Source organism: Leptosomus discolor, chromosome 10, assembly GCF_034619465.1.
Source record: "Leptosomus discolor isolate bLepDis1 chromosome 10, bLepDis1.hap2, whole genome shotgun sequence".
NCBI lineage: Eukaryota > Metazoa > Chordata > Aves > Leptosomiformes > Leptosomidae > Leptosomus > Leptosomus discolor.
Genome location: NC_141400.1, coordinates 11,195,703 through 11,218,794, shown reverse-complemented (window position 1 = coordinate 11,218,794; position 23,092 = coordinate 11,195,703). Strand labels below are relative to the sequence as shown.

The 23,092-nt window shown below is 47.6% G+C and overlaps 1 protein-coding gene across 1 annotated transcript; it reads right to left on the bottom strand.

The window, feature by feature from the left end:
* Window positions 1–17,500: 17,500 nt before the first annotated feature.
* Window positions 17,501–21,969, bottom strand: MSX2 (msh homeobox 2). The gene is made up of 2 exons (XM_086471010.1): window positions 21,615–21,969; window positions 17,501–17,925 (listed from the first exon to the last, which is right to left on the bottom strand). The coding sequence occupies exons 1-2, from the start codon at window positions 21,967–21,969 to the stop codon at window positions 17,501–17,503; spliced, it is 780 nt and encodes a 259-aa protein (XP_086327136.1).
* Window positions 21,970–23,092: the final 1,123 nt, after the last annotated feature.

Below are 23,092 nucleotides of genomic sequence, written 5' to 3'. Positions count from 1 at the left end.
TTCTTTTCACTAATTCACTATTATTAAGGAAGTGAGTGCATCAGCTAGGATAAAGTAGGGACTCATTGTGGACCTTAATCTGTCATTAGACACCTCCTGACAGAGCCTGACTGAAGTCACAAAACTGAGGTCTTCACCTGACCTTGCACCCTTCCACCACCAGCCAAGGGTTGTTCAGAGCTTGAGTTCTTGTTTTGGCCTATGATAGAAACTGCACATAACACAGGGCAGCTGTAAAATATAGATCCCAAGCCAAAGTCTGATTTATGAAAACCTCATTCAGAGCGGTCTGTACGTAATGTCTTGGGCTGGAGCCATCTTTACCCAGAATTGGCACCAAGCGCCTCTTAAAGGTTCCGTAAGAGTTTGGTTGGTTTTTTTTGCTTGTTTTGGTTTTGGTTTTCTCTTGCTGACTTCCCATATTTATTCTGCCTCTGCATATTCCCTCTTTACCAGGAAATAGAAATGGAAATGCTGAAATATCCTTAGAAAGGCTTTGTTTTGCTTTGATTGTTAAGGTATTTCAAGCTCAACAACAGGCAAAAATACTGAAAATTTTGCAAAGAAGGTTATAGGAGAAGACAAAAACCCACTTCTTCCTCAGAGGTACCCTTACTATGAGTATGGTTTAAATCCTAGCAACATGAAAAATTTGGGGCTTTCTAAACATTAAATGATTTATAAGATGCCCAGGTTTGATTGAGGCTCTGAACCAAAGCCCCAGCATATGGGTTCAGGCACAGAATAAACCAAATATTATCACAGTTAAATCAATATTTGCACCTCCCAGAATGTGGCATCACTTTCTACTTGGGAAGGGGAGATCAAGTGACTGGACTCTCCACAAAACCAAAATTATCTGCTGTTAATATCATCAGGAGGTGAAAGAAATAGCGAAGAAATTGCAGAGTTCCAGTGTTTGGGGGCTGAGATCCTTCTTGGCTTCTAATTAGAGCCCACACACTCATTTTTCTCCACTTGTGTATAAGCCATGCAGGATTCCAGTTCTCCACTGGGGAATACACAGCATTAGTGCACCTCTCCTTAAGGGTATTTATACCATAAAGTCAGTTTTCTGCCAAGGGGCTGTGATTCACACATCGTGAAGAGACTGAGTGGTGTGCAGCCTGCTTCCAAGGCAGAGCAGGGTCCCTGGTTCTTCTTGTGGGTCAACATTGGTCACCGTCATTGCGAAGGACAAAATTTCAAGTTTGTGTAACTTGAAAAATGTTTCCTTTCCCTCGCTACCATATCACATGTTACGTGCTCTCTGAGAATGCTGGTGCTTGCTTAATTTTGTGTAGTGGAAGGCAGGAGAGGGCATCTCTTTCTTGGCATATACAAAGAATTTGACCAGTTTTCCCCAAAAGTCCTAGCTGGCAGCTGGGCATCTCTCTTCAAAGAAAGAGAGCTGGAGTTTCCGTTAATCTGAAAGTGGGACTGGAAACAAAAATGACTGCAGAATTCTGCAAGCATGAATTAGCTCTTGCACTTTTAGAGTGCTGCCTTATATAGGCAAGACCGTGACGTCTGAAAAAACAGTAGTAAGTTCTGGCTTTCTGTGTGTATGCACATGCAAGGTTAAAGCTCCACCACAATGCACTTTAGTGTTTGGCCCCTACTTTAACCCTTCCTGGAAAGTTAGTAATTCTGCTGCAGCACATGGACTGTCCAATAGAGTCAGTACAAAAGCTTTGTTTCCTCTTAAAGAAAGCTTGTAAACAATGATCAAAAGGAACCAGGAAGAAGCAAGAGTAGCTGCATGGAAAAATGTTTGCAATGTTCTTTGGTGCGTTCACTTCCCTGAGTCCCTACCGTTTTGCTGTCGTGTTTGGCCTGTAATTCTTAGACACTTTTGGAAATGGTGATGAATCATAAAGTTTTCTAGATCTCAGAGGAAAAAAAAAAAACAGTGAGAGCCTACAATAGCCTTTTCTGATTAAATATACGTTTGCAGAACAACATGAAGTGCTGGATTTAATGAACAGCTGCAGTTCACTTATCTTTTGAATGGATCACTTTAAATGCATGTTGGAAAGTACCTTTCACCAAACTGCCCATTAGAAGTAAACTACAAAGTAGATGGATTGTATATGGGAAACATTTCTTATCTCTGTGAATGCAATACATCGCCTGCAGAGACTTTTTTTTTTAAGTAGAGGGTATTTAACGATGCCTTTTAAAATTCTGTTGAAATTAACATGTTTTGTTTTCTCCCTGCTACAAGAAGGTTGACTAACACTTTAAACAATGGTAATCTGATGGGTACAGACACAGACGTGCAAATTAGATGTGAAAATAATGGGTGAGATTCCCAATTATGTCATCCTGCTGCACTCTTTTACTGTAAGACAATGTTACATATTACGGGACAACTGGAAAAGAGTGTGTTTGCTTATACTCGGCATGCCAGATTAGCCTCTGGTGCTTTCAAGGGAATACACTGAGTATTTAAAGATTTGGTGGCTTGCCTTTGCTTTTTGGGAGAGGGAGGGCAGTGTCTGGATCATATTTATTAAGGTTTGCTCTTGCTGAGCACAGCATAGGCAGTCAGTATTTAGTCAGAAGTGGATTATGACAGTCCATTTTTTATTGGTATTTTGCCATCATGAAATATTCTAATGTGCTGTTTCCCTTTCAGCTCACTATGGTCATGGCTCTAATGTCGGTAACTTTTGAGGGGGCTGAACTACCTTTGGCGACTGCAAAGGTCATCTCCATATCCACTGCTCGGGCAGCCCACAGTTCCCACACAGTTGGAAGTTGGTTTGATGTAAGGCATGGCTCAGGAGGAGACTTTTGGTCAGAAGTCTGAAACATAGCAAATGCCTGGCCAACAGAGTCTGCAAAAAATAACCACTGGGATTTTACTGGGCAGTTCTGAGTTCTCATCTCAGAACTGTCTGCTCACACACGTTTCTCCCAAAGTCCTTTCTGAAAATGGTAAGGGTGTTATCAAAGCTACTGCATCGCTGTCATCATACCACTAAATGAAACAAAACAGGTTTTTCCATGTGCTTTATGTCTTTAATTTGAGCTATTAATTTCAGGCTTCCTGACTGCTCCAAATGGAGGTGTATGCATTTGGCTCTGTAGCCAGTACAAATAAAAAAAATAAAGAAAAGCAAATATTCTAATTTACCCAATTACTTCTACAAAGGTGCTAGGGCTGCCACCATTAAAAGATCATACTCAAGCATTAGCCTGGCATTGTCTTTGTGATGGCACCAAAAGCAGACACATGCGTCAGACAAGAACATCCTTTCCTCCCTGCACATTCTTTTCAAGCAATAGCTATTATCCCAGTGACTCATGGACAGTTAAACCACCATCACCATCTCAAGGAACAGAGCAACAATATCTGTTGTTAGGCTTGGCAGGATCCATTAAGCTCAAAGTGATGTGTCCTACTTAGTGATGACAGCCAAGTGCAATTATTTTCCATTTGACATCTCTTTGGATGCTTCTCCAAACTTTATATGACCCTCTTGGCGCTATAAATCTCACAGAAGTGGTTTTCTTCATGAAATTTTTGTTATAATTTTAGTTCTGGATGAGGCTGGATGTGAGAGTAAGCACAACCTTCCACTTCACGCACTGGCTCTCCTACTTCTAGAAGCATTAAAGCAAGCAAGAAAAGGAAAGCCACTGGACAATTTTTAGAAGAGGCAGGAAAAAATGCATTTTGTTTCATGTTTGGGGCAAAAGATCATTTGGGGGGCAAAGGGAATGGCTGTCTTATTTTATCTGAGCTGACTTCTCATCTGCTACTTGAGCCTCTCTAGTTTTTCTCCTCACTAGGAAACAGCTTGGCTATGGCCACTGCCTGACTGGTGAAGTCAGGGTCAATTTTTTCCATCTGGACTGCATTAAGCATCTTCCATTTGCTCATCTCCCTCCCCCCAAACCACGCCTGCTCCTCCCTGGCCTCCCTTCTAATGCTGATGTGCTGCCAGGCATGTTCCATTTCACCCACAGCCAAAAGGCATCTCCAGTAGGATCTCATTAATTCACACTAATGATGGGGAATTTGGCAAATTAGTGAACTGACTTGATCCTGCCATTATTAATAGCTTTGCCATTGACTTCAGGCAGAACCAGGTTGAGTCCCTGAATTGATAGCTCTCCTCAGACATCAGAGAGAGATTATGTTTTATGAAATAACCTGATTTTTGTTTGGATGATTAGAGTTTAGTGTTATGCTGGTGCATACTACAGCAAAAGCAATGAACTCTAATTAATGTGATGGCTCTCAACAGCTTTTCAGCTATTAAATCTCTGTAGAAAGGAAATGAAAGCAAAAGATGAGCTTTTCTTCCCAGTTAGTAGAATGCAGGAACTTGAACATTGAGAGTCACTGTGTGTCTGTTTGGCCATCAAAAGGTTTAGCCCAGCAAGGATTTAGCTGATGGGACTCTGCCAGAGATTTCCATGTGACTGGGGTGAATTCCTTGTTCTTTTTGTACCTGAGCTGCTTTCTGGAAAGTGAAGATATTCTTTCCTTTCTACTGTCCTTATCTATGCCACTTGGCTGATAATGTCTTTAAACCTAGTCCAAAAGAACTCTGTTTGGGGTATGAGGATGCTCTCCAAGCAATAACAAAAAGAAATCAATGATCCACTGGTCATTTTGATCATCTCTTCTCAGATGTTACAGGTAATGTCTGAGTTTCCAGTCCAACCATAAAACATAACCAGTCACATCAGTCCAGGGAACGTCTAATGTTACTATGCCAGCCCCCAGGGACTCTCATGCTCTCGTGATACCGCAAAGCAGCAAGCTCAGTAGCATCAGTTGGAGGTCTGTAGGAGTAAAAATTACGGTGCATTTCTCAAGGTTAATGCATTTAAAAGAGCAAAGCAAATATGTATACAGGCCTATTCTCTTAAAAGCACGAAAGGAGGCAACTAGATTCTCCCTTTGGTGCTTCCCCTCCTAGAGGCAATGCATAATCAACTTTTGGTCTTTTCAACTGTTTAAGCTAATAAGCCAGACCATGAACTGGAGCAGCTGAAGCACAGACGCATGTTACCTTCCACCAACTTTTGGGAGCAGGGCGAGGCAGACAGCTGGAGGCGGTAACGTCTTAAATCACCTCCATCGCACAGAGCCTGGGTGCTATCAGGGCAGAAGTGAGGGTAGGTGAGACTAAGACTACAGTGGAAGTAAATCAAATGTTTGCACCTCTCTCCAGCAATGGACTTCATTTCACAGTCTTGAGCAAGTTGCTGGGAACTGGAGTTGTAATCTGCCTTGCTGTTATTCCAGCCACATAAGATGGGAAAGAACCACCTGGTCCCTCACACAGATATTGAGAAGTAATATTCCCCGAGCTTAGAGGAATACAAAAGCCTTATTTCTGATCTCTCCTAGAGATCAGAAAGCTAACTCCCAGCTTCCAGAAGTAAATTACATCCCTTAAAGACAGTGGATTGGGATTTCTAAGCAGACATTTTTTTCTTCTATGATAACATGATCGCGTGATGCTTCCCAGTAGCTGCTCTTCTTTGTGTTCTTGCTATTCTGGACAGAAAAATGCTTGCTGGGAAACACCCTTATAGATAGTTTCTTGTCTCCTATAACATATATAATCTTTCAGTCAAAGAGCATACTACATAAAACCAGCAAGTTTCAGATACCCTACTCTCACAGTTCACTGCTTAAGATCAAGACTGGAGGGAGGACTGGGCCTTACTTCATCACACGTGAACATGTGTGAAGTCCAAGTTAGAACATACCAATACTGATTCTAATATATCCAGGACTTTTGTTTGTGCAGCTTGAAGGACAGAAATTAGGTATTGAATAAAGAGACTATTTCAGATATTTAGGGGATTTTTTGTGTTTTAAATTCATTGGTGATTCCACTTCATGCTGTGCAATTTGATCTTTGGCCTTTGCTGCCCCTTCACAAACTGGTTCTCACTGCAATTTCTATAATGTCCTAGTGAGGCCAGCCCTTGGCTGGCTCCGTGTGGCTTTTCTGTCTATCTCTTCCCATGCATTGCTCAGCATTTGTAATGCTTTCAGATTATTCCAGTCTTGCATACGAGACTTTCATGGCATTCCCTGTTTTCATTCCTCCTCCCTCCCTTTGCCCCTCACCTCAAAGTGCAAAAGTCTTAAATGAAGGGAATTGGTCAGATCTGGGAAAAAAAAAAAAAAAAAAGGAAATCTGCCAGAAAGGATTAGCTGGAGGATGTGTAGGCAGCTGTGTGCCTGGAAAGAATCCGGTCATATTTGTTTTCTCTTGTATTTTTCCTAAATTTTCCTTTAGTTTATCCCAAATTTGGCTGTGTCTAATGCTAAAGTCAGATGCCATTCAATCAGATTCTTCAAATCTTGGACTCCTGTGGATGGTGAAATACTTGCTAGCTTGACTGCCTTCCTCAGGCTACAGAGTTAACAGTCCAATGACATAGAGTAAAATAAGTCTGTCTCCCCAAGGCACTATAAGACCTGGCTTTTCTACAGGCTCTGAAAATCTTTTGCATCTTGTTCACATTATATTAATTTTCAGAACTGTCTGCGCTGTGAGTATTTTCAATAACAACAAAAATATTTGTGCTTTTATTTTTCTAAATGACAGCTCAGATTCTGAGACAGCCATGAGCTGGCAACCTGGCTAGCTGAGCCACTCCGAACTGGCCCAGTTTGATTTGGCATCAGCAAGGAGGAAATGCCTCATTCTGCACTCAGCTTGCCAGGGAAGGTCTCGTTGCTTTGCAGCAGTGTAGCATAGCTGGCTGCTGCCCTTTGCTGCAGAGTTATGAATCGTGCTCTCTCTGGACTAGGAAGTCAAGTGTCTCTCATGGATGGGTCTATTTGCCCATATACAGTACCACCCACCTTCCTACTGGTGTTGTCTGCCTAAACCTGGAAACGTGGCAGCACATACCAACCTCAAAACCCTGTAGCATCCAGCTGAGTATTAATTGTATCAAATGTGAATTAGTAGAACTGCTTTTCAGGCTGAGAGTGCAAGAAGCAAAGATACCTTCTAACAGGCAAAGCTATCGGCTCGAGTTTCACAGTCTAAATAAAACTGTTCCTTGATCTATTTTACTAAAAAAAAAAAAAAATGTCAAGAGCCTGCTTTGAGGTTCATCACAGTAGCTGGGAGAATTTTCATTTTTTCTCCTCTCCTTGCTACTTGCAGGATTTGGATCGATTTGTTAAAAACATAATGTGGCTTTCCACGTGACTCTGAAAGAGATAACAGAGACAACGATGAGGGCAGAGCCTCTGTTGTACAAACTCATGGACCACTCATCTCGCAACCTCCTGGGCCACTACCAAGCCTCAGGCTTCCTCCAAGGCAGCCCAGGGAGATGTTTGTGCAGTTGGCTGCCCTGGATGATGCTGTTAACCACAGTATGGGAACTGTCCCAGAAGACTCTGCCAGTGCCTAGATCTGCCCTTTGATGTGCTGCTGCTCTCCAAGGCAAAGGGCAGTTTGGTCCAGAAAGTGGCAAAGAAAGATGAATACAACAAATAACTATTTCCTCAAGCAGCAAAACACATGAAACCTACTTTTTGGTAATTGTGCCTCATAGCCGCTGTCTTTAGTAGCCAAGGTAGGAGCTGCTGGGGTATTTGCCACGTTGCACTCACTCTCAGTTAGCTTCTCTGGTGTTTCCTAAGAGTTGAGCTCTGGTTACAGCCTTAGCAGGGATTTAACAGTATCTGGTGCTCTGCTATCCAGCAGTCTATTTTTGCGAAAATCACAGCAACCTGATTATTTCTGAGACCTCTGCCCCCATGTCAATTTTGATTGGAGTTGGCCTAGAAGTTCAAAAGGCTGTAACGGTTTGATCATATAATCCTGGCTTCCTTAGGAAACCAAGCTAAGGAACAAACAAACATAAGTCCTTACAGAAATAGTCCCTTGACAGTTGAGGGGTTTTTTTAATCAACACCTTGGCTTCTATGAAGATTTTTACCTTCACTTCCCACAAAGATTATCTTACAGATCAGCCACCAAATGCACAGAAGTGGCTCTGGTGTGGCACCGTTACAGGCAGGTTTGCATTAGGGTTAGTCTGTATCCCAGTGGGAGCCATGGGAAACCAGCACAGGACCCAGGTGTCCTGCCAGCATCACCTTCTACACCTAGTGCAGAAGATGACCACTTGTGGAGTAATTAGCAGAGGTGTTTAACTGGAGCAAAGCTTGGACTTGAGCTGTTCAGTGGATGGGGCGTGCAAGGGGAGAGGTGTTCCCCAGATGGAGAATTCCCTCTGACCTGTCCACCCAGCTCAAATCCTGCCCGAAGCCACTGTGTTGGGTGGTGTAGGGGTGCCAGTTCCAGCCCTAGGAGCCTGGGACTAGGGGTAAGAAACAACACCTAACCACCGTCCCAGCTGGTTTCCTGCTCAGCTTGAGGGGTCACTTGCCCCAGGGAGCGCAGGGAGCTCCTTGAGTCACCGAGAGGCCCCGATTCAGGCTCTGGGAGCAGAGCTGAGCAAAACTCTCTGCAAATCACAGGCTTTGACACATCCACCTCGGCGCAGCGTGACTGCAGAGCAGGAGCACCTCGCTCAGATCCCTCCAGGTTAGCGGCCAGCTTCTCCTCCCTCTGCTCTCTTTTCCCCTGTTGCTCTTTCCATGAGCACTGACAGCAGATCTGCTGAAGGGGCAATTTTACAACCTAATCCAAATAAAAGACAGCAGCTGCCGGTGCGGAAACCCTGGACAAGAGCATGCCTGGATGGTCCGAAGTAATATGTTTTGGTATTAACTGCAAACCCGTTTTGCATCTGCCACTTTCAAAGCAGTTCTTACAAAAAAAAAAAAAAAAAAAAAAAAAAAAAAAAAAAAAGATAGCATGGCAAATATGCCAAAAGCAATAATTTATGCATGTTCGACGTTATTTGATCTCAGTCAATTACTACTGTGTTCCAAACAAGAGGCTGGAAAAGCAAATCTACACCACCACCCCCCTTTTTTTTTTTTAAGGCGAGGGGGACTAACTTTTTTCTCGTCGTCAAAAGCGATGACGCCTCACCCCGCTAGTCGCGGCGTTTAAACAGAAAACACGCGTTTAAGGGGAAAGCTGACTCAGTGGTCGCACGCAGAGGGAAAAGCACGAAAAAGGCCGGGGGGGGGGGGGGGGGGAGGAGGGGGGGAGGAAGGGGCGCGGAACGACGTGTCCGCGGAGCGGGGCGCGGTGCCGGCGCAGCGCGCAACAGAGGCCCCAGCACCGCACAGGGCTCCGGGTTTTACGGGCTATAAATAAGCTAATAAGTGATGGGGAATGGCCCCTCGGAAGGCAGCGCCCACATCTCTCCTTTCCCTAGGCAAAGGGAACAAGATCTCTCTTTTTTATCTTTTCTTTCCTTTCTTTCTTCTTACTCTTTTTTTTTTAACATAGCTTTTCCCTCTGTAAGAGGTGTACGTTTAATTATAAAAGGGCCTTTTTCTGTTGTAATCTGTTGCCAGTTCAATTCCTTGCTGGATAAATCCCTTAAACGTGTTGTCATTCCTTATTTATTGATTGCAGGTATTTGGGGTTTAATTGAGCAAGTCGGTCGTGGCCCAGGGCAGGAGTGGCGCTACATGAGCAATTAAATCTGATTAGCCCGAGCCCTTTAAGCCCCAGCTGGGTGATTGATAACCGAGACCAACATTCTTCAATTGACTCGCTACATCAAAAAGGAGAAAGGCTTAGAGGAGAAACGCATGGGTCCAACATGAAAAATAGCAAAGGAGCCGAGCAGATTAGATTTGCAAAGGAGCTGAGCTAACGGCGAAGGGAGCAGGGAGAACAGTCCTGGTCAGCCCATAAAATAAATCCGTAAGTGTCTCCTCCTTTAAAACTCAGCCAAGGCTGCCCTTTTGCCTTTTTTTTTTTTTTTTTTTTTTTTTTTTTTCAAATGTTCTTCTTCAGGAGACTAAAGTGACCCGAGCTGGAGCGAGAGTAGGCAAACGCGGCGGAGCTCGGGTTTTAACGCCCCTCAGCCCTCGGAGCTGAGCTCCATCCATAAAGCTGTCGTCTGTTTGTTAGTGTGTTTGTCTGCTCCGTCATTACACTTTTTTTCCCGGTAGTTTAAGAAAACAAACTAGCAGGGAGAACAGGAGCGAGTAACCCCCATTTATCAAGCTGATGGATGTCCCGTGTCTCCCCTGGGGGGGGGGGCCGTGGTCCGCCGCGGGGAAAGGGGTGTCCCCGCCCGCAGCATCCTCCTACCCCTGCACCCGGGGGAGGCGGTACCCGCCGGGGCCGGGGCACCCCGGGGATTTGGGGGACGGAGATGCTCCGAGTCACCGCCCTGGGAGGGGTCGCAGCTCTGAGCTGGCTGGTGCTCCGTGAAGATCTAACGAATTAGCCCTAAGTTCTTGGGAGCAGCTACGGAGAAGCACCCCCCGAGACGCACACCCCCGCACCCGAAGCAGATTAGTTTTCTGCTTTACACCAGAAAAGGCGGGGGGGGGGGGGGGCGGGCAGGCACCTCACGCATCCGCCGAGCCCCCGCGGTGCCCGACCTCAGCGATGCCGCCTTGCGCACGGAGTCACCGCGCCGGCACCGCCCGCCTCATCCTAAATTACGGTGAAGGAGACTTGACGGGAGAAAATCAAAGCGAGGGGGAGAGGAGGGGGCAAAAGCCTCGGGGGGGCGGGGGGGCATCGCAGACCTCGCGGGGCAGCGCCCGGGGCCGGGGCGGGCGCCGCTGGCTCGGCGGAGCGTGGGGTGGGGTGCCCCCCCCCCCTCCCCCCTCCCCCCCCCGGCAGGGCCCGGGAGGCTCCGAGGGTGCTCCCCTCCTGCCCGCCGACTTTTCCCTCGGATCAAAACAGCTTGAAAGCAGCAGAAATCACTGGGGAGGGGAGGAGGACGTCAGCAGGAGCTGGACTTCTAAAAACCGTTCCGCCCCATAGGCTTTAATATTAAAAACCCCCTAGGAGTCTCAGACACTGTATTAATTAGTGCAACCACCCATGAAAAGTTGGGTTTGGAACAGCATTCTTTGCCCTGTGTGAAACAGCAACCCTAATAAACAATTGTTAACTTGGCCTATTGCCTCTGGTAAATTACACAGCATTAAAAAATAATGCTTTTCATATTAGGCAGTAATTAAAGGTTGGGACAGCTTTAAAACAAGAGGGAGAGGGGGGGGAATCAAAGAAAATATAAAAATGTTCTTTCAAGAGTTATGGGAGGCTAATAAAGTATGTCTGTTATAGTGCACCACTTTGCCCCCAGCTACAGCCAAACTGGAGCCACTGCAATTGCCTCTCAATAAGATAATGATATTCCTTTCTCTGCTATTAAAAGGCTCCCAGTGCAAACTTAAAATGATTTATTTAATTTAAGAAATTATGAGGTGTAACTTCAAAGCGTAAGCCGTTAGTAATGGAAAACACCAGGTTGTTTAAAATTATAATAATAATTGTTTGGAATACAGTGACATCAAAGTGCTTTCATCACCAAATAAAATATAGCACAGACCCCCAAATCCAGTGGAGTTTATTGAGTAGACATTTTTTGGTGTGTTTTTATTATTTCCTTATCAAGAGACATTATTTTAGCAGCTCCTTTTCTCAGCTTTGATGTTTTGACAGTCTTAAATTAATTTTATTGCATTTTTTTGGCTCGGAGATGGGAGATTATTCTGACTGCTTATTTTTCATTATGACTTTTTTGTTTTCAAGAACCGGTTTGTTATTTAACACAGCACCTTGATAAGCGCAGTTGAAATGAATTGGCCATTACAGGTCATTAAAAAGCAAAGAATTCTGTTTTCAAGCAATCCATTACACGTCTGGGAAAATATTCCTACTTAAAACAAACTTTGAGTTGAACGCTGGCATAATCAGTTTAATAAAACGGGTAGCGCATACTTTTAAGGAACATGTTTTCTTCTTTACGAGATTCTTGCTTATTCAAAACACAGCAATCTAAGAAATACATATACAGAGCATTTTGCCAAAAAAGACCTGCCTTTACAGTAAGAGTATCATAGAATGTTTTTAATTTCCTTGAGCAGTGTTATAAAACATTAATCGCACGTACATTGCTTGAGACTTTTCCTTCCCAAGCAAAACAGAATTATTTCAATCCCCCTTTAAAAAAAATGGTAGCATTTTAAAATATACTGCAGTTGCAGCTTTATAGACCGGTATTTCCACTAAAACAGCAGGGACAGAATTGCTCTGGTGTTAAAAGACTGAAATATAATGGATGGAAAGATTTTTATTCCTTTCGTGCAACTAGTTGGGAACTGCTGGTAGCACCCGCCAAATGCCTTATGGATTACGGTGGGAAACACACATCGAAGGACTAAGGGAGTCAAACCCAAACCAAAACAAAAAAGCTCAACAACAACAAAAGACCCCAAAGTCACCCCCCTCCGCGGCGGTGGCCGGCACCGAAAAGGAGCGTGAACGGGGTGGCGGTTAGCCCTTGCGTTTCCCAGCGCGGGGATGAGCTGTGCCGTTTCCCTGAGACCCCTAATGCTTTCGCTGGAAAAATATCCCCCTGCTCTGGAAGGGAAACAAATCGGAATAACCGCTTTGTTTTTGTTTTGCGACAGAGACTTCGTACGCAAAGAACATGGGCACTGCCGAAAGTGGGTTAACTTCGAGAAATGACCCCTGGAAAAGGCCTTTTTAAATGTCCGTGGTGGTTATTGATCGTAGGCGCGAGAGAAATACAGTCACCCTGGGGGAGTGTTGGGGTTTGTGGAGATTATTTTTGCCTCGTTTAATGATTTTTTTTTTTTTTAACTGAAGAAACACACGTTAGTCTGAGGGGATACTAAACCGGGGATGAATAGAGAGGGGAAATATACTTTGGAGAAAGCCATATGATAACTCCCCTATCTGATCAGCCCTGGGGTCGGTGGGAGTCGGATCCACCGCAGTTGCTCCGCGGACTCTCTGGCTCTTTGCGCGGGAGCTGCGCGCAGCGGGGGGCGAGTGCGTGGCTTGGAGCCTCCTTCCGCGGGACAGGGGAGGTGGGCGCTTTCTGGGCGGGTGGGTCGTCCTTTGTCACCCACCCCCTCCTGCCCTCCGCGGGCTTCCCTGCTCCTGCCGTGCGTACCCAGCGCTCACCCAGGTGTGCTGGGGTCGCGCGTTCGGGTCCTTACGGGATTTGCGTGGCGAGACGCACGGACACTACACGGAAAACTGCGGTGTGCAGCCCCTCGCTGCGGAGATGGGTGTGCGCGTCCCCGGCAGGGGTGGGACGGCGCGTAAATCCCCGGTGCGCGGGTGTCCGCGCCAAGAAGACCGCACAGGGGCTGGGAGCCAGGGAAGGGATGCTGTTGCAGGGCTCCGCCTGCCCCCCAGCTCTGCCCGGCCTGAAGGTTAGCTGCTCCCCCCGGCAACCCCCCCATCCCGGGCTGGGATCCGCCGAGCAGGTGTCCGCCCCCTGCGCGGAGCCCCCGCGGCGCGGAGCCTCCGCCGCTGCCCGGAGCCGGTGCTCGGCCGGGAGCGGCTCCATCCCCGGCGGTACGGCCCCTGAGGCCGGCCGAGGGGCCGGGGTCCTCCCGGGTCGCCGCCGGCGCCCCGCCGAGCTGGGTGCCCGCTGCCGCCGGGCTCGGAGCGCGGCTCCCGGCGGGGATCAAACCCCAGCGCGGCCGGGCCCGCCGGCTCCCAGCCGCGCCGCAGCCAGCGAGGTTTCCTCCTTCCCCATAAAACGCAGGAATGCCGGGCTTGACAAGGCAACGTGACAACATGAAATGCAAGCTCCGGGCGCCCGTGGCTTTAGGTAATGACCGCTCGGCCGTAGCGAGTCAGCGAGCCCTCTCCTAACTGTCTGTGTCAACAAATCCGTACCTCGTGAATTAGGGTCCCGGGAGAGCTGCGCTGAGCCCGGCTGGCCTGAGCCGCCGTTCAGCAAGTCGGAATTTTAAGGATCGGGATAATTTATCGCGTTGTTTTTAATGTTTATTATTTATTGCTCTAATTATTTTTCACTTTCTATTGGAAATTTAAAATATATAGATGTACCTGGAGCAGATGCCAACTCCTTTCAGTCTCACTCAACTTCTAATCATCGCATCTGCTTTGTGTCAGAAAATACTTTGGGAACAATTTAACTTTGCATTAAAATAACTAATTAAAGCCACACCTCCACCGCCTCTTGCGAAAGTGGAGGAGGAATTTCAGTAAGTGCATCGCTTTTAATGGTAGCATTCTGATTTCCCTGCCTTGCTGTAATTTATTCAGTTACAGATCTGCCTGCGGGGCAGCTCCCATTAGGCCCATGATGAAGTCTCATGAGTAAAGCTTGACACCTCCCTCCTAATAAAATATAATACTCAATTAACTCGGCCTTTCTGAAGGCTTTAATTGGAACAAGTTAATAATGGGCGCAGGGTGAATTGTCATGCCATCCGCAAGCTCGGGGAAGGTGTCACAGATCCGTCCTGCCTTTCCCATAGCAGAGGTTGTAACCGAGATTTGGAAGCTTTTCCTTCAACACCCCTGTGTTCTGCAATAAATCTGTATCAATTTAAGGATCTATCATAACACACACAAAGCTCCTGCGCTCAAAGAATTTCCAGCGAAAAGATTTAGCTGTAATCCCTGACACAGCTGATTTATACCGAGGGTTAAAAAATACCGCTGGTTTATTTATAACCGGCCCGGCCCAGCTAAGAAAGCCCTCGGGACAATCGGACGGGGAAGGACGGGGCGAGGGGGCTTCGCCCTGCCCTGGAGTTAGGGGGATAATACTTCAGAAGGAGGGAGCCCGAGAAAGAAGCGGTTGTCTCCGGTTTTTATGCGGCAGTAAATGCTAATTTGAAAAGTCTGCACGGAGATGAGATTCCCCCAGCTTTGTTCCCTACGGTGGCGAAGCGGGAAGGTTAATAGCGTTGTTTTTTTCGGCGTCGGGAGAGGGGCGAGCAGGGCAGGATCCACGATGCCCTGAGCTCCCCCAGCAGCTACAACCAGACCGCAGGGCCCCCCCCCCGCAGCCCAGGTCGGGAGGTGTTTTGTCCCCCCGGCCCCTTTCCCTCCCGCAGAGCCGCGGCCCGATCCGGGAGGGCGCTGAGGGCGATGGGGGGGACCCTCCCTCGGGGGAGCCGCGGGGCTGGGCCGAGCGCGGCGGAGTTCCACCGCCCGGCCGTGTGATGGGCAAACGCACCTTTAGTGGGCAAAGGCACCTTCTTCTCCAGCTGGGATCCCAAAGGTCGCTCCTAATCCCGCTAAGTCGCCTCCAACAACATTTACATAGGGCCAGCATGGGATCTGGGTGTCACACGGTAAATTACTCCGGACCTCCCGGGTACCCCCTTAGCAGAGCAAACCCCAGTCCCCCTCGCCGGAAAGCGCAGGGACGGGTGCCGCAGCATCTGCTCGCTGGGCAGAACACGGGCCCGTCCCTTGAGGGAGGGACTGTCCCCGAAAACGGGACAGTGCTAAAGTACATGGGAGCCCTGAAATGCAATTGTACTGAAGTATTGCAGGGTCCTTGCCAGGTCTTACCTGTACAAAATTACCCCTAGCTATGCCGGGGTCGAGACTAGTCTCCCACTAAGGCACAAATTTGAGGACAAGGGAAAGGCGAGTTGGAGGGCAAGTCCTGAGCAAAGAGAAAAGCACACGAGCTGAGAAAAGTGATGGAGCCATCACCGGAGTATGATGTTGTAAAGAACAGAGGCGCCTAAAAGCGGTTGTTAAAAACAAGGAAACCTCATAAAAGGTTTGGCTTTCGACTTTGAGTTGTTGACTTGCAATTCACCTTCATGTGCTGCAAATTTGGCTTTAATTCAGATTCAGAAAGGGGAAATCATCATAAAGGCAACCCAAACATTCCTTTGAACTTGACCCAGCGGTGCAAAACACACACGGAGAGAAATTACTTTTTAAAGAACTCCAAACACTCACAGACCCACACGCGATTAAACATGTTTTTTCTTTTTTAATTTAATTCGAAATAAGAGATAAGAAATAATAAATCTTCAATAAAATATATAAAATTGTACAAGGCATCCCTTTCAAAGGGACTTTCCTATAATGGAAGATCAGGGGTGAGGGGAAGGGAGAGGGGAAGTTCATCTATAGTGGGTCCCAGACGGCGACAGTGCCTGGATCAAACCAAACCAAAACCAGCAAAACCTGGTGGCTTTTTTTTTGTTTGTTTTTCTGCCTTTTTTTTTTTTTTTTTTTGGTTTGTTTCTTGTTTTCTTCCACAACAACATTCTAAGAAAATAAATCCAGGAGAAGCTCTGCCTTCGGTGCTCCACAGCCTTTGGAGTAACTTTCTCACAAAGTTTAGCAAGAGTAATACAGATAATACAATAGTTATAAAGAGAAGCCTGGGGAAGGTACTGCCAGCGCTCGAGGAGCTCCCACGGGGACAGACAGGTTACGCAGTCTCTTGGCACCCCACCATCCGACTAGTAGGGCTGTTTGTTTGTGATACCTGGATCTCGCTTAAGATGGACTTGAAGCATGAGTCACTTATATTGGCATCCTTAGCAAGGGAAGGAGAGGAAGACTCGGGGGGGTCTTCTATTTAATACAGACTTTTGCAAATACTAATAAAAACCCCCAAACACCTCCCAGAAGTGTTCAACAATCCTTTGCTCACCACCACTGTGGAAACAACCCACGTCTTCTTTCCCCAGAAAGTTCCTTCCCTCTCTCCTGGTTTTTCAAAGAGCATTGCAGAGCCAAGATTACCTGGCTGTAGTCAAAAATTTCTGAGCATGCCAATAGGAAGAGATAAAGACTAGACTGCCTAATAACCCTCCCTTGCACTTTACCTCCCCTCACAGTGCTTTACAAACACTGAAGCTATTTATACAGACAAAGGCATTACAGGAGCCAATGGTGGATAAAGCTGCACTCTACATTTAGGGGCCCTGACGCTCATCTTGTTGCAAACATCTGTCGAGGTTTGGGATGTGAAAATTTTCCCTACCCCTAGAAACAGAGGCACTTGCTGGCTCTGAACTTCATTCAGACTCTACTGGGTCTAGTTTCTATTTACACGGTGTCTCTAGCTAAGGGCTCTGCTTTCTTTAAAAAAAAAAAAAAAAACCCAAACAACAAAACATTGATTATACCTTTTTATTTCCCTCCCCCCTGCCCCCATATTAAGTGATGGCAACTTAAAGTGTGGGTTTAGGGCATGCACCCCTCTTACTTTAAACATGTGTTGGGCCCCATCAGGAAGGCATTGGGAAATCTCTGCCTCTGTAAGATGAGATTGCTTTTTGACCCGTTCTTTTTTATTCTAGTTTTACGTGCACTGTATAAAAACCCTACATTTGCTCGAATGTTTTTTTTTTTTGTGGGTTTTCTGTTTGTTTGTTTTTACATATTTTTTTCTTTGAGGATCAGAATCTGAGCATTCAGAGCACTTTCAGAAGACACCCAACCCATAGCATACAGGATGCCTTGCTTTGCTAACGCAAACTCCCGTACACTCAGGATGGCAGATAGAAGCGTGCAGAAAGAATGGCCAGTACTGGTTGAGGTACTGCCTTCTCAGGGTTGGACATGATCCACCAGAAAGTCTGTCTCATTTTGTCTTTCTGATCTTCTTAGGATAAGTGGTACATGCTATATCCAACGGGAGTAGCATAGAGTCCAACAGGCGGGATAGGAAGCACAGGTCTGTGAAAAGGGTAGGATGTTCCATACAGTGAGGCAGCCTGGATGGGAGAGTTGATAGGGAAAGGGAGGCTGAACCCCGATGGCAACATGGGCTTTGCTGCCATTTTGAGCTTCTCTAGCTCAGCTTCCTGCAGTCTCTTGGCCTTGGCCCTCCGATTCTGGAACCAGATTTTGACCTGGGTCTCTGTGAGGTTGAGGGAGCTGGAGAACTCTGCTCTCTCGGCGATGGACAGATACTGCTTCTGGCGGAACTTGCGCTCCAGAGCCAGCAGCTGGGAAGTGGTGAATGGGGTTCGGGGCTTCCTATTCGTCTTGTGCTTCCTCAGGGTGCAGGCAGTGGGGCTCAGGTGTCCTGAAAGGAAGGGAAAGGCTGGTTATCACAAAAGCAGGGAGACCTGGGTGCTCTGGAGAGATGTCATGCTTGAGAGGGCTTGGGCAAGAAGGGAGGGATATGTGAAGGGAGCGTCCTGCCAGGTAACAGCCTCAAAACAGGGGATCATTTTGCAAGTGGCTCAGGAAATCTTTTTCTGGCCAAACTTATGTTTGCAGGACTTCAGCAGACATCCTGGGAAGTGAAATTTTGCCTCAGTGATTTCAAAAGGACACCTTGCAGGCAAACAGAGCACAGAGGATTCAGATACACACATAGCAGATTGCTTCAGGAGTCACATCATAGGGGTCTAGAGCACACCAAACAGTGTCTTGGTAGCTGCAGAACTGGAGGAGTAACTCCAGCAAAGCACAGGACAAACATATATGTAAAAGCAGGAGATTCACGAAAGGACAGCGGAGCAAGAGACCAGCCCAGTCTAGCCCCGCTCTGGGATTTCTCCACCAAGAGCAACAAGTCAACCCTAACTTTTTTCCTGACAGCTGAAGCGGGCTTGATAATTTTTGTGGTTTAGAAAACTGGGGTTTTTTCTTGCTGTTTATTCTTCAAGAGTAAATCTTTCCTCTGCTTAATAACTTTTCTTTGCAAGGACTATTGTATGTTTTTCAACAAGTATCAAAAAAAAAGAAAGCAGTGCACTTTTCATATAACTTGTAGCTTTCACGACATTTGCCAATTAAAAAAAACCCGAACCAACACATAGCTGCAGCATCTGTAGCAAATACAAGTTAGGAAATCTACTACCTTCTATGCTTGCCTAATAAGCCCAACCAGGTTAGACACATATGCCCGGGATGGCACATCACTGACTTGTCTTTAGATTCATTTTGCATTTCACTACAAATTTTGCAATCAAAATAATGATTAAAAAGCAGGCAGCTGGCTTCAAAAGCTTAGCAAATTGGCTGTGTTTCGAATCACTCCCAGGGCATACAACAAGCCACCCTGGCTCCTCAGCTTGATGCAGAAAATGACACACAGGCTGCTCTTACAAGGCTACTAAATTTTTTACGTGCTGTAGTGTCTTGTCAGTATTTGTATGTCATGTTTTCTGGACCCCTTTCCTCTTTTATTTTTTAAAATAAACTCAACCATGAAGTAATTAAAAAATTTAAAAATCCCACGAGGAAAGTGTTCAAAAGTTCAGAAAGGGGAGGGAGGAAACAGCTACAGCAGAAAAAGTTGAACTTCTCACTCTTCTTCTAGATACTGAAAGTGAATAATAAAGCCCTCTTAGAAAACAGCTTGTCAATATACCCGTCTTATGATCACACGAGAGCATTTTAATAATTGAAGTGCTCACCGTGACAGCCGGTTCATTCCTGAAACTACACTGAGTTCAAACTACACCAAATCTACCCGAAATTCACTACCGGTCACCCCCTTATTCCGCTCTCTTTTCAAACACAAACATTTTTTTTTTTTTTTTTTTTTTTTCCTCCGAAGTGAAGCTCTCCAAAGACGCAGCTAAAGGGAGCTCCTTCCAGGAGCGATGGGGCTCACGGGGGGACTCTGGCTCCGGGGCTCGCTCCCTGTCCCAGCGTCCTGTCCGGCTTTCGGCTTAGCCCGACCCGGCCCGACTTCTGCTACTCACGGGGGAAACCGCAAAAACATGCTTTTAAATTAAATCTCGGACAAATATTTCCCCCGGAATACACCCAAGTGTTCAAGGGCTATTTCCCTCACCATCCCCCAAGTGACTGCCAAGCTCTGATAAGAAACAGGGACCGTCGCCACCGCAGACCCTGTAATTGCGTTTATCCCGTGCCAGTCCTCAAGCACTCGCTGCAGTGATTTATTTCGATGTTTTGGGGTTTTTTTTCTCCGTTTATCCTCCGTTTCCCGCCCAATGTCGGACAAAAATCGTAACTTGGAGACAGTTCCTTCTCCGTGTTGCTCAAAAAAAAAAAATCTAACTTTTACAACTCTTTCCCCGGTTCATCCCACCCGTAATATTAGTAATAATAAATCGAGTAGCTATTTCTATTGTCAAAACCGTCCACAGACAGACGGGATTCTTGCTGGAGAACCGGTCACTGCCTCTCGCTGCCACACCGGCTTCGAGGGGGCCGAGCGCCGGGAGCTGGGAAATCGAGAAGTCGATCGAGGCTGAAGGACCTCCCCTGCCCTGATCATCATTTTCCGCCCCAAATCCCGCTGAAATCACCGGACCTGAACCCCCCCCAGCTTTACAAAGTCCTCTACAAAGCTATTTTGCAGGTCTCACGAACCGCTGATTTAACAGAGAAAGAGAAGGAATTTAGAAGGGGAAAAAAAAAATGCATGGAGAGAAGATTAGGCCTTGGCTAAGTCTGGGGTTTAGGGCAGTTTTAGAGAAGGGGGTCCGGATAGGAGCACACGCTTCTTTTCATGCTTTTCCAGCGTCCTTGAGGGTAACATGAAAATCGCAAACGGAGCTAAGCAGGGAACGACAACGGGCGGGCTGCTTTCCTCCCGGGCCCTCTCCCAGTACGTTAGGAATCAAATTAATTCGGTGTTATCGCAAAGGAAAGGAAGTGGCTGAAAGCCAAATCGAAATGATTGTCAAAAAAAGCGCAAAAAATAAAAAGCTGTAATAGCACTAAACTTCCTTCTTGCAATATTAGATTACAGGAGTAAATTCTGTGAGACTGTCCGACTCCACAGTTCGTGTCTGTAAAGCAATTAACTTAAATAAAGCAGACAGTTTAATTTACATCAGGCAAATCAGGGATGCGTGGAGGAGCGGGGATCGATCTGCTAATGCAGGTGTACAGCAGCCATGGCTCTTGGCGACGGGAAGGCAGAAAGCCTGGCACTGCCGGGCTGCGCTGTTCACCTTTCCTGAATGTAGTTTTGGGGCTTTTTATTTTTTAAAAGCAATTATTTTTTGCCTTTTAAAAGGGATCTCACCGAAAGCGAAACGCAGTTCAGCGCAGACACGGCAGAGCTGCTTGAAGAGCAAAAGGGTTTAAGAAGTGACCTGTCACCTCCGGATCGCCTGTCCCTAAGGCGGGGGGGACGGGGTCGGGGCAGCTGGCAGGGGCTGGAGAGGTCAGGCCCGGCTCGGGGGACTCCGGCAGGCTACATCAGCGAGGGAGAGGGAAACTAGCACCGAGCCAGGAGAGACCGCGGCGGGAGGCAGCGGGCAGCAAGCGCACAAGGCTGGAAGGGACGGTTCCCGAGCCTAAGAGATTGCCGTGCAGGGTTTGTGTGAGGAGAAGGGAACTGCGAGAATTTCCCGTTCTCGTTGTAACGAGATAGCATAAATGGACGAATTAGCAGCCGGTGAGGAGTGTGTCGGGAAAGGGAGCTAGTCCGTGATAGTTCCTGACATTTCTATGGTTTTAAAAGCATTATATATTTATATACACGCATATAATCATATATATAAATATATAAAAGTATAAATATACAAATATATATATGAAGAAAACCGTAACATACATATAAAGATCACACAGAGGCAGATACAAATACATACATAAAATAGAATATATGTATGTATCCAGCATGACCCTGTACATCTCGGCGCCCCGGGAGCAGCGCAGCCCGGGGGCCAGGGCTGGGAGCCCGGGGCCGGAGCGGTGCCCGCCTGCCCTCGCTCCCGCCCGCCGGCGGCTCCCGCGGGCTCCGCGCAGCCCCGCGCAGACCCTTCCCCAGCCACTCACTTGGCGGAGGGGAGTATCTCCCGGCCTCTTGGATCCAGGACGTGCCGTCCTCCGAGTTCTCCGATTTGACCGAAGCGGTGTCGAAGGTTTTTGTAAGCGCCCCGGGGGGGCTGTGCGCGTCCCGGGAGCCGTGGCCCGGCAGCAGGAGGTTCCTGGAGGTGCCCACCGCCGCCCCCTCGGCGCTGCCACCCGCCGCGGCCAGCGGCAGCTCTTTGGGGGGTTTCTTGTCGGACATGAGGGCTTCCACGCTGAACGGCAAGCTGGACACCTTGACTTTGTGGTGCTCCTCGGCGCCGGCCGCCGGGCCCTCCTCATCGGAGGAGAAAACCTCCTTCGCCTTGGAAGGAGAAGCCATCGCGGGTGCGGAGGGAGGCTGGAGCGGGGCCGCCCGGGGAGCTGCGCTGCGCCTCTGCCCGGCCCTGCGCGGGGACTACGCGAGTGAGGCACTGCCGTGCCGCCCCCCTTTTTCCCCCCTCTGGGGGCTCCCCGGCTCTTTCCTCCTTTGGGAAGTGGAGTAAACGCCCCGCGGGCCAATCAGGGCCCGCGCTGGGGCCTGACGTCGAGGGATGACTCATGCCATTGGCTTGGGAGCGGGGGGGCGGGTAGAAACCTTTTTTTTTTTTTCGGTGCTTATGTTGTTTGGGGTGTTCCCCCTCCCCCCGTCCCCTCCGAAATGAATTAGGCGTTAATGACACGGGCGGCCAGCGGAGCTGTGCTATTAAGGAGCCGTCCAGGGCTGTAATCATCCCAAAGCAAGAAAAAAAGCCGCCGGGCTAATTAGGGCTGATGATTAGGCGAAGAGGAAACTTTAGAAGATCGCGGCTCTGCCTCCTCTCGCCGCCGGCCCGGCTCCTCCCGGCGCCCCCCGCCCCCCCCAGCCGCGTCCCCGCCGCCCCGTCGGGTACAGCCGCGCCCCAGCCCCGCCGCCCCCCGCACCGGTCCCCGGCCGGGTCCCCTAGAAACGAGGTGCTTGTCCGAGGGCATGGGGTTGGGCGGGGGGGGGGGGGGGGGGGGGGGGGGGGGCGGGATGCTAGACCCTCCCTCAGCGAGACGGAGAAACGCGGACGGCTGTTCCGCGCCGCTCGATCTTCATACGAAAAGGGCTTTTTTTTTGTTTGCGTTTCCTCGGCAGCAGGACCCAAGTCGGGCAAATCCACTCTGCAGAGGTTAGATCTGTAATTATTATTTTTTTTCAGCGTCAATTACACACGTGATGAATAGATGAGCTTTAATAAATTAGGGGCACGCAGCCCTTAATTAAGAGGCATATCAAACCAGTACTATGAAAGCGATTCTCTCACTTTTTGACTTCCTACCAGTGGTATGAATAAAGAGTAGTCTTTAAAAAGCGTTTCTAATTACCTTGCTTATAAAAGCAAATACATATTGTTCTTTTTGTAATTATTTCAATCTTACACCAGGCTTTTATTTCATGATGCGCTCGCAACTTTCTCTGGGTTTTGGTGTTTGGGTGGTTT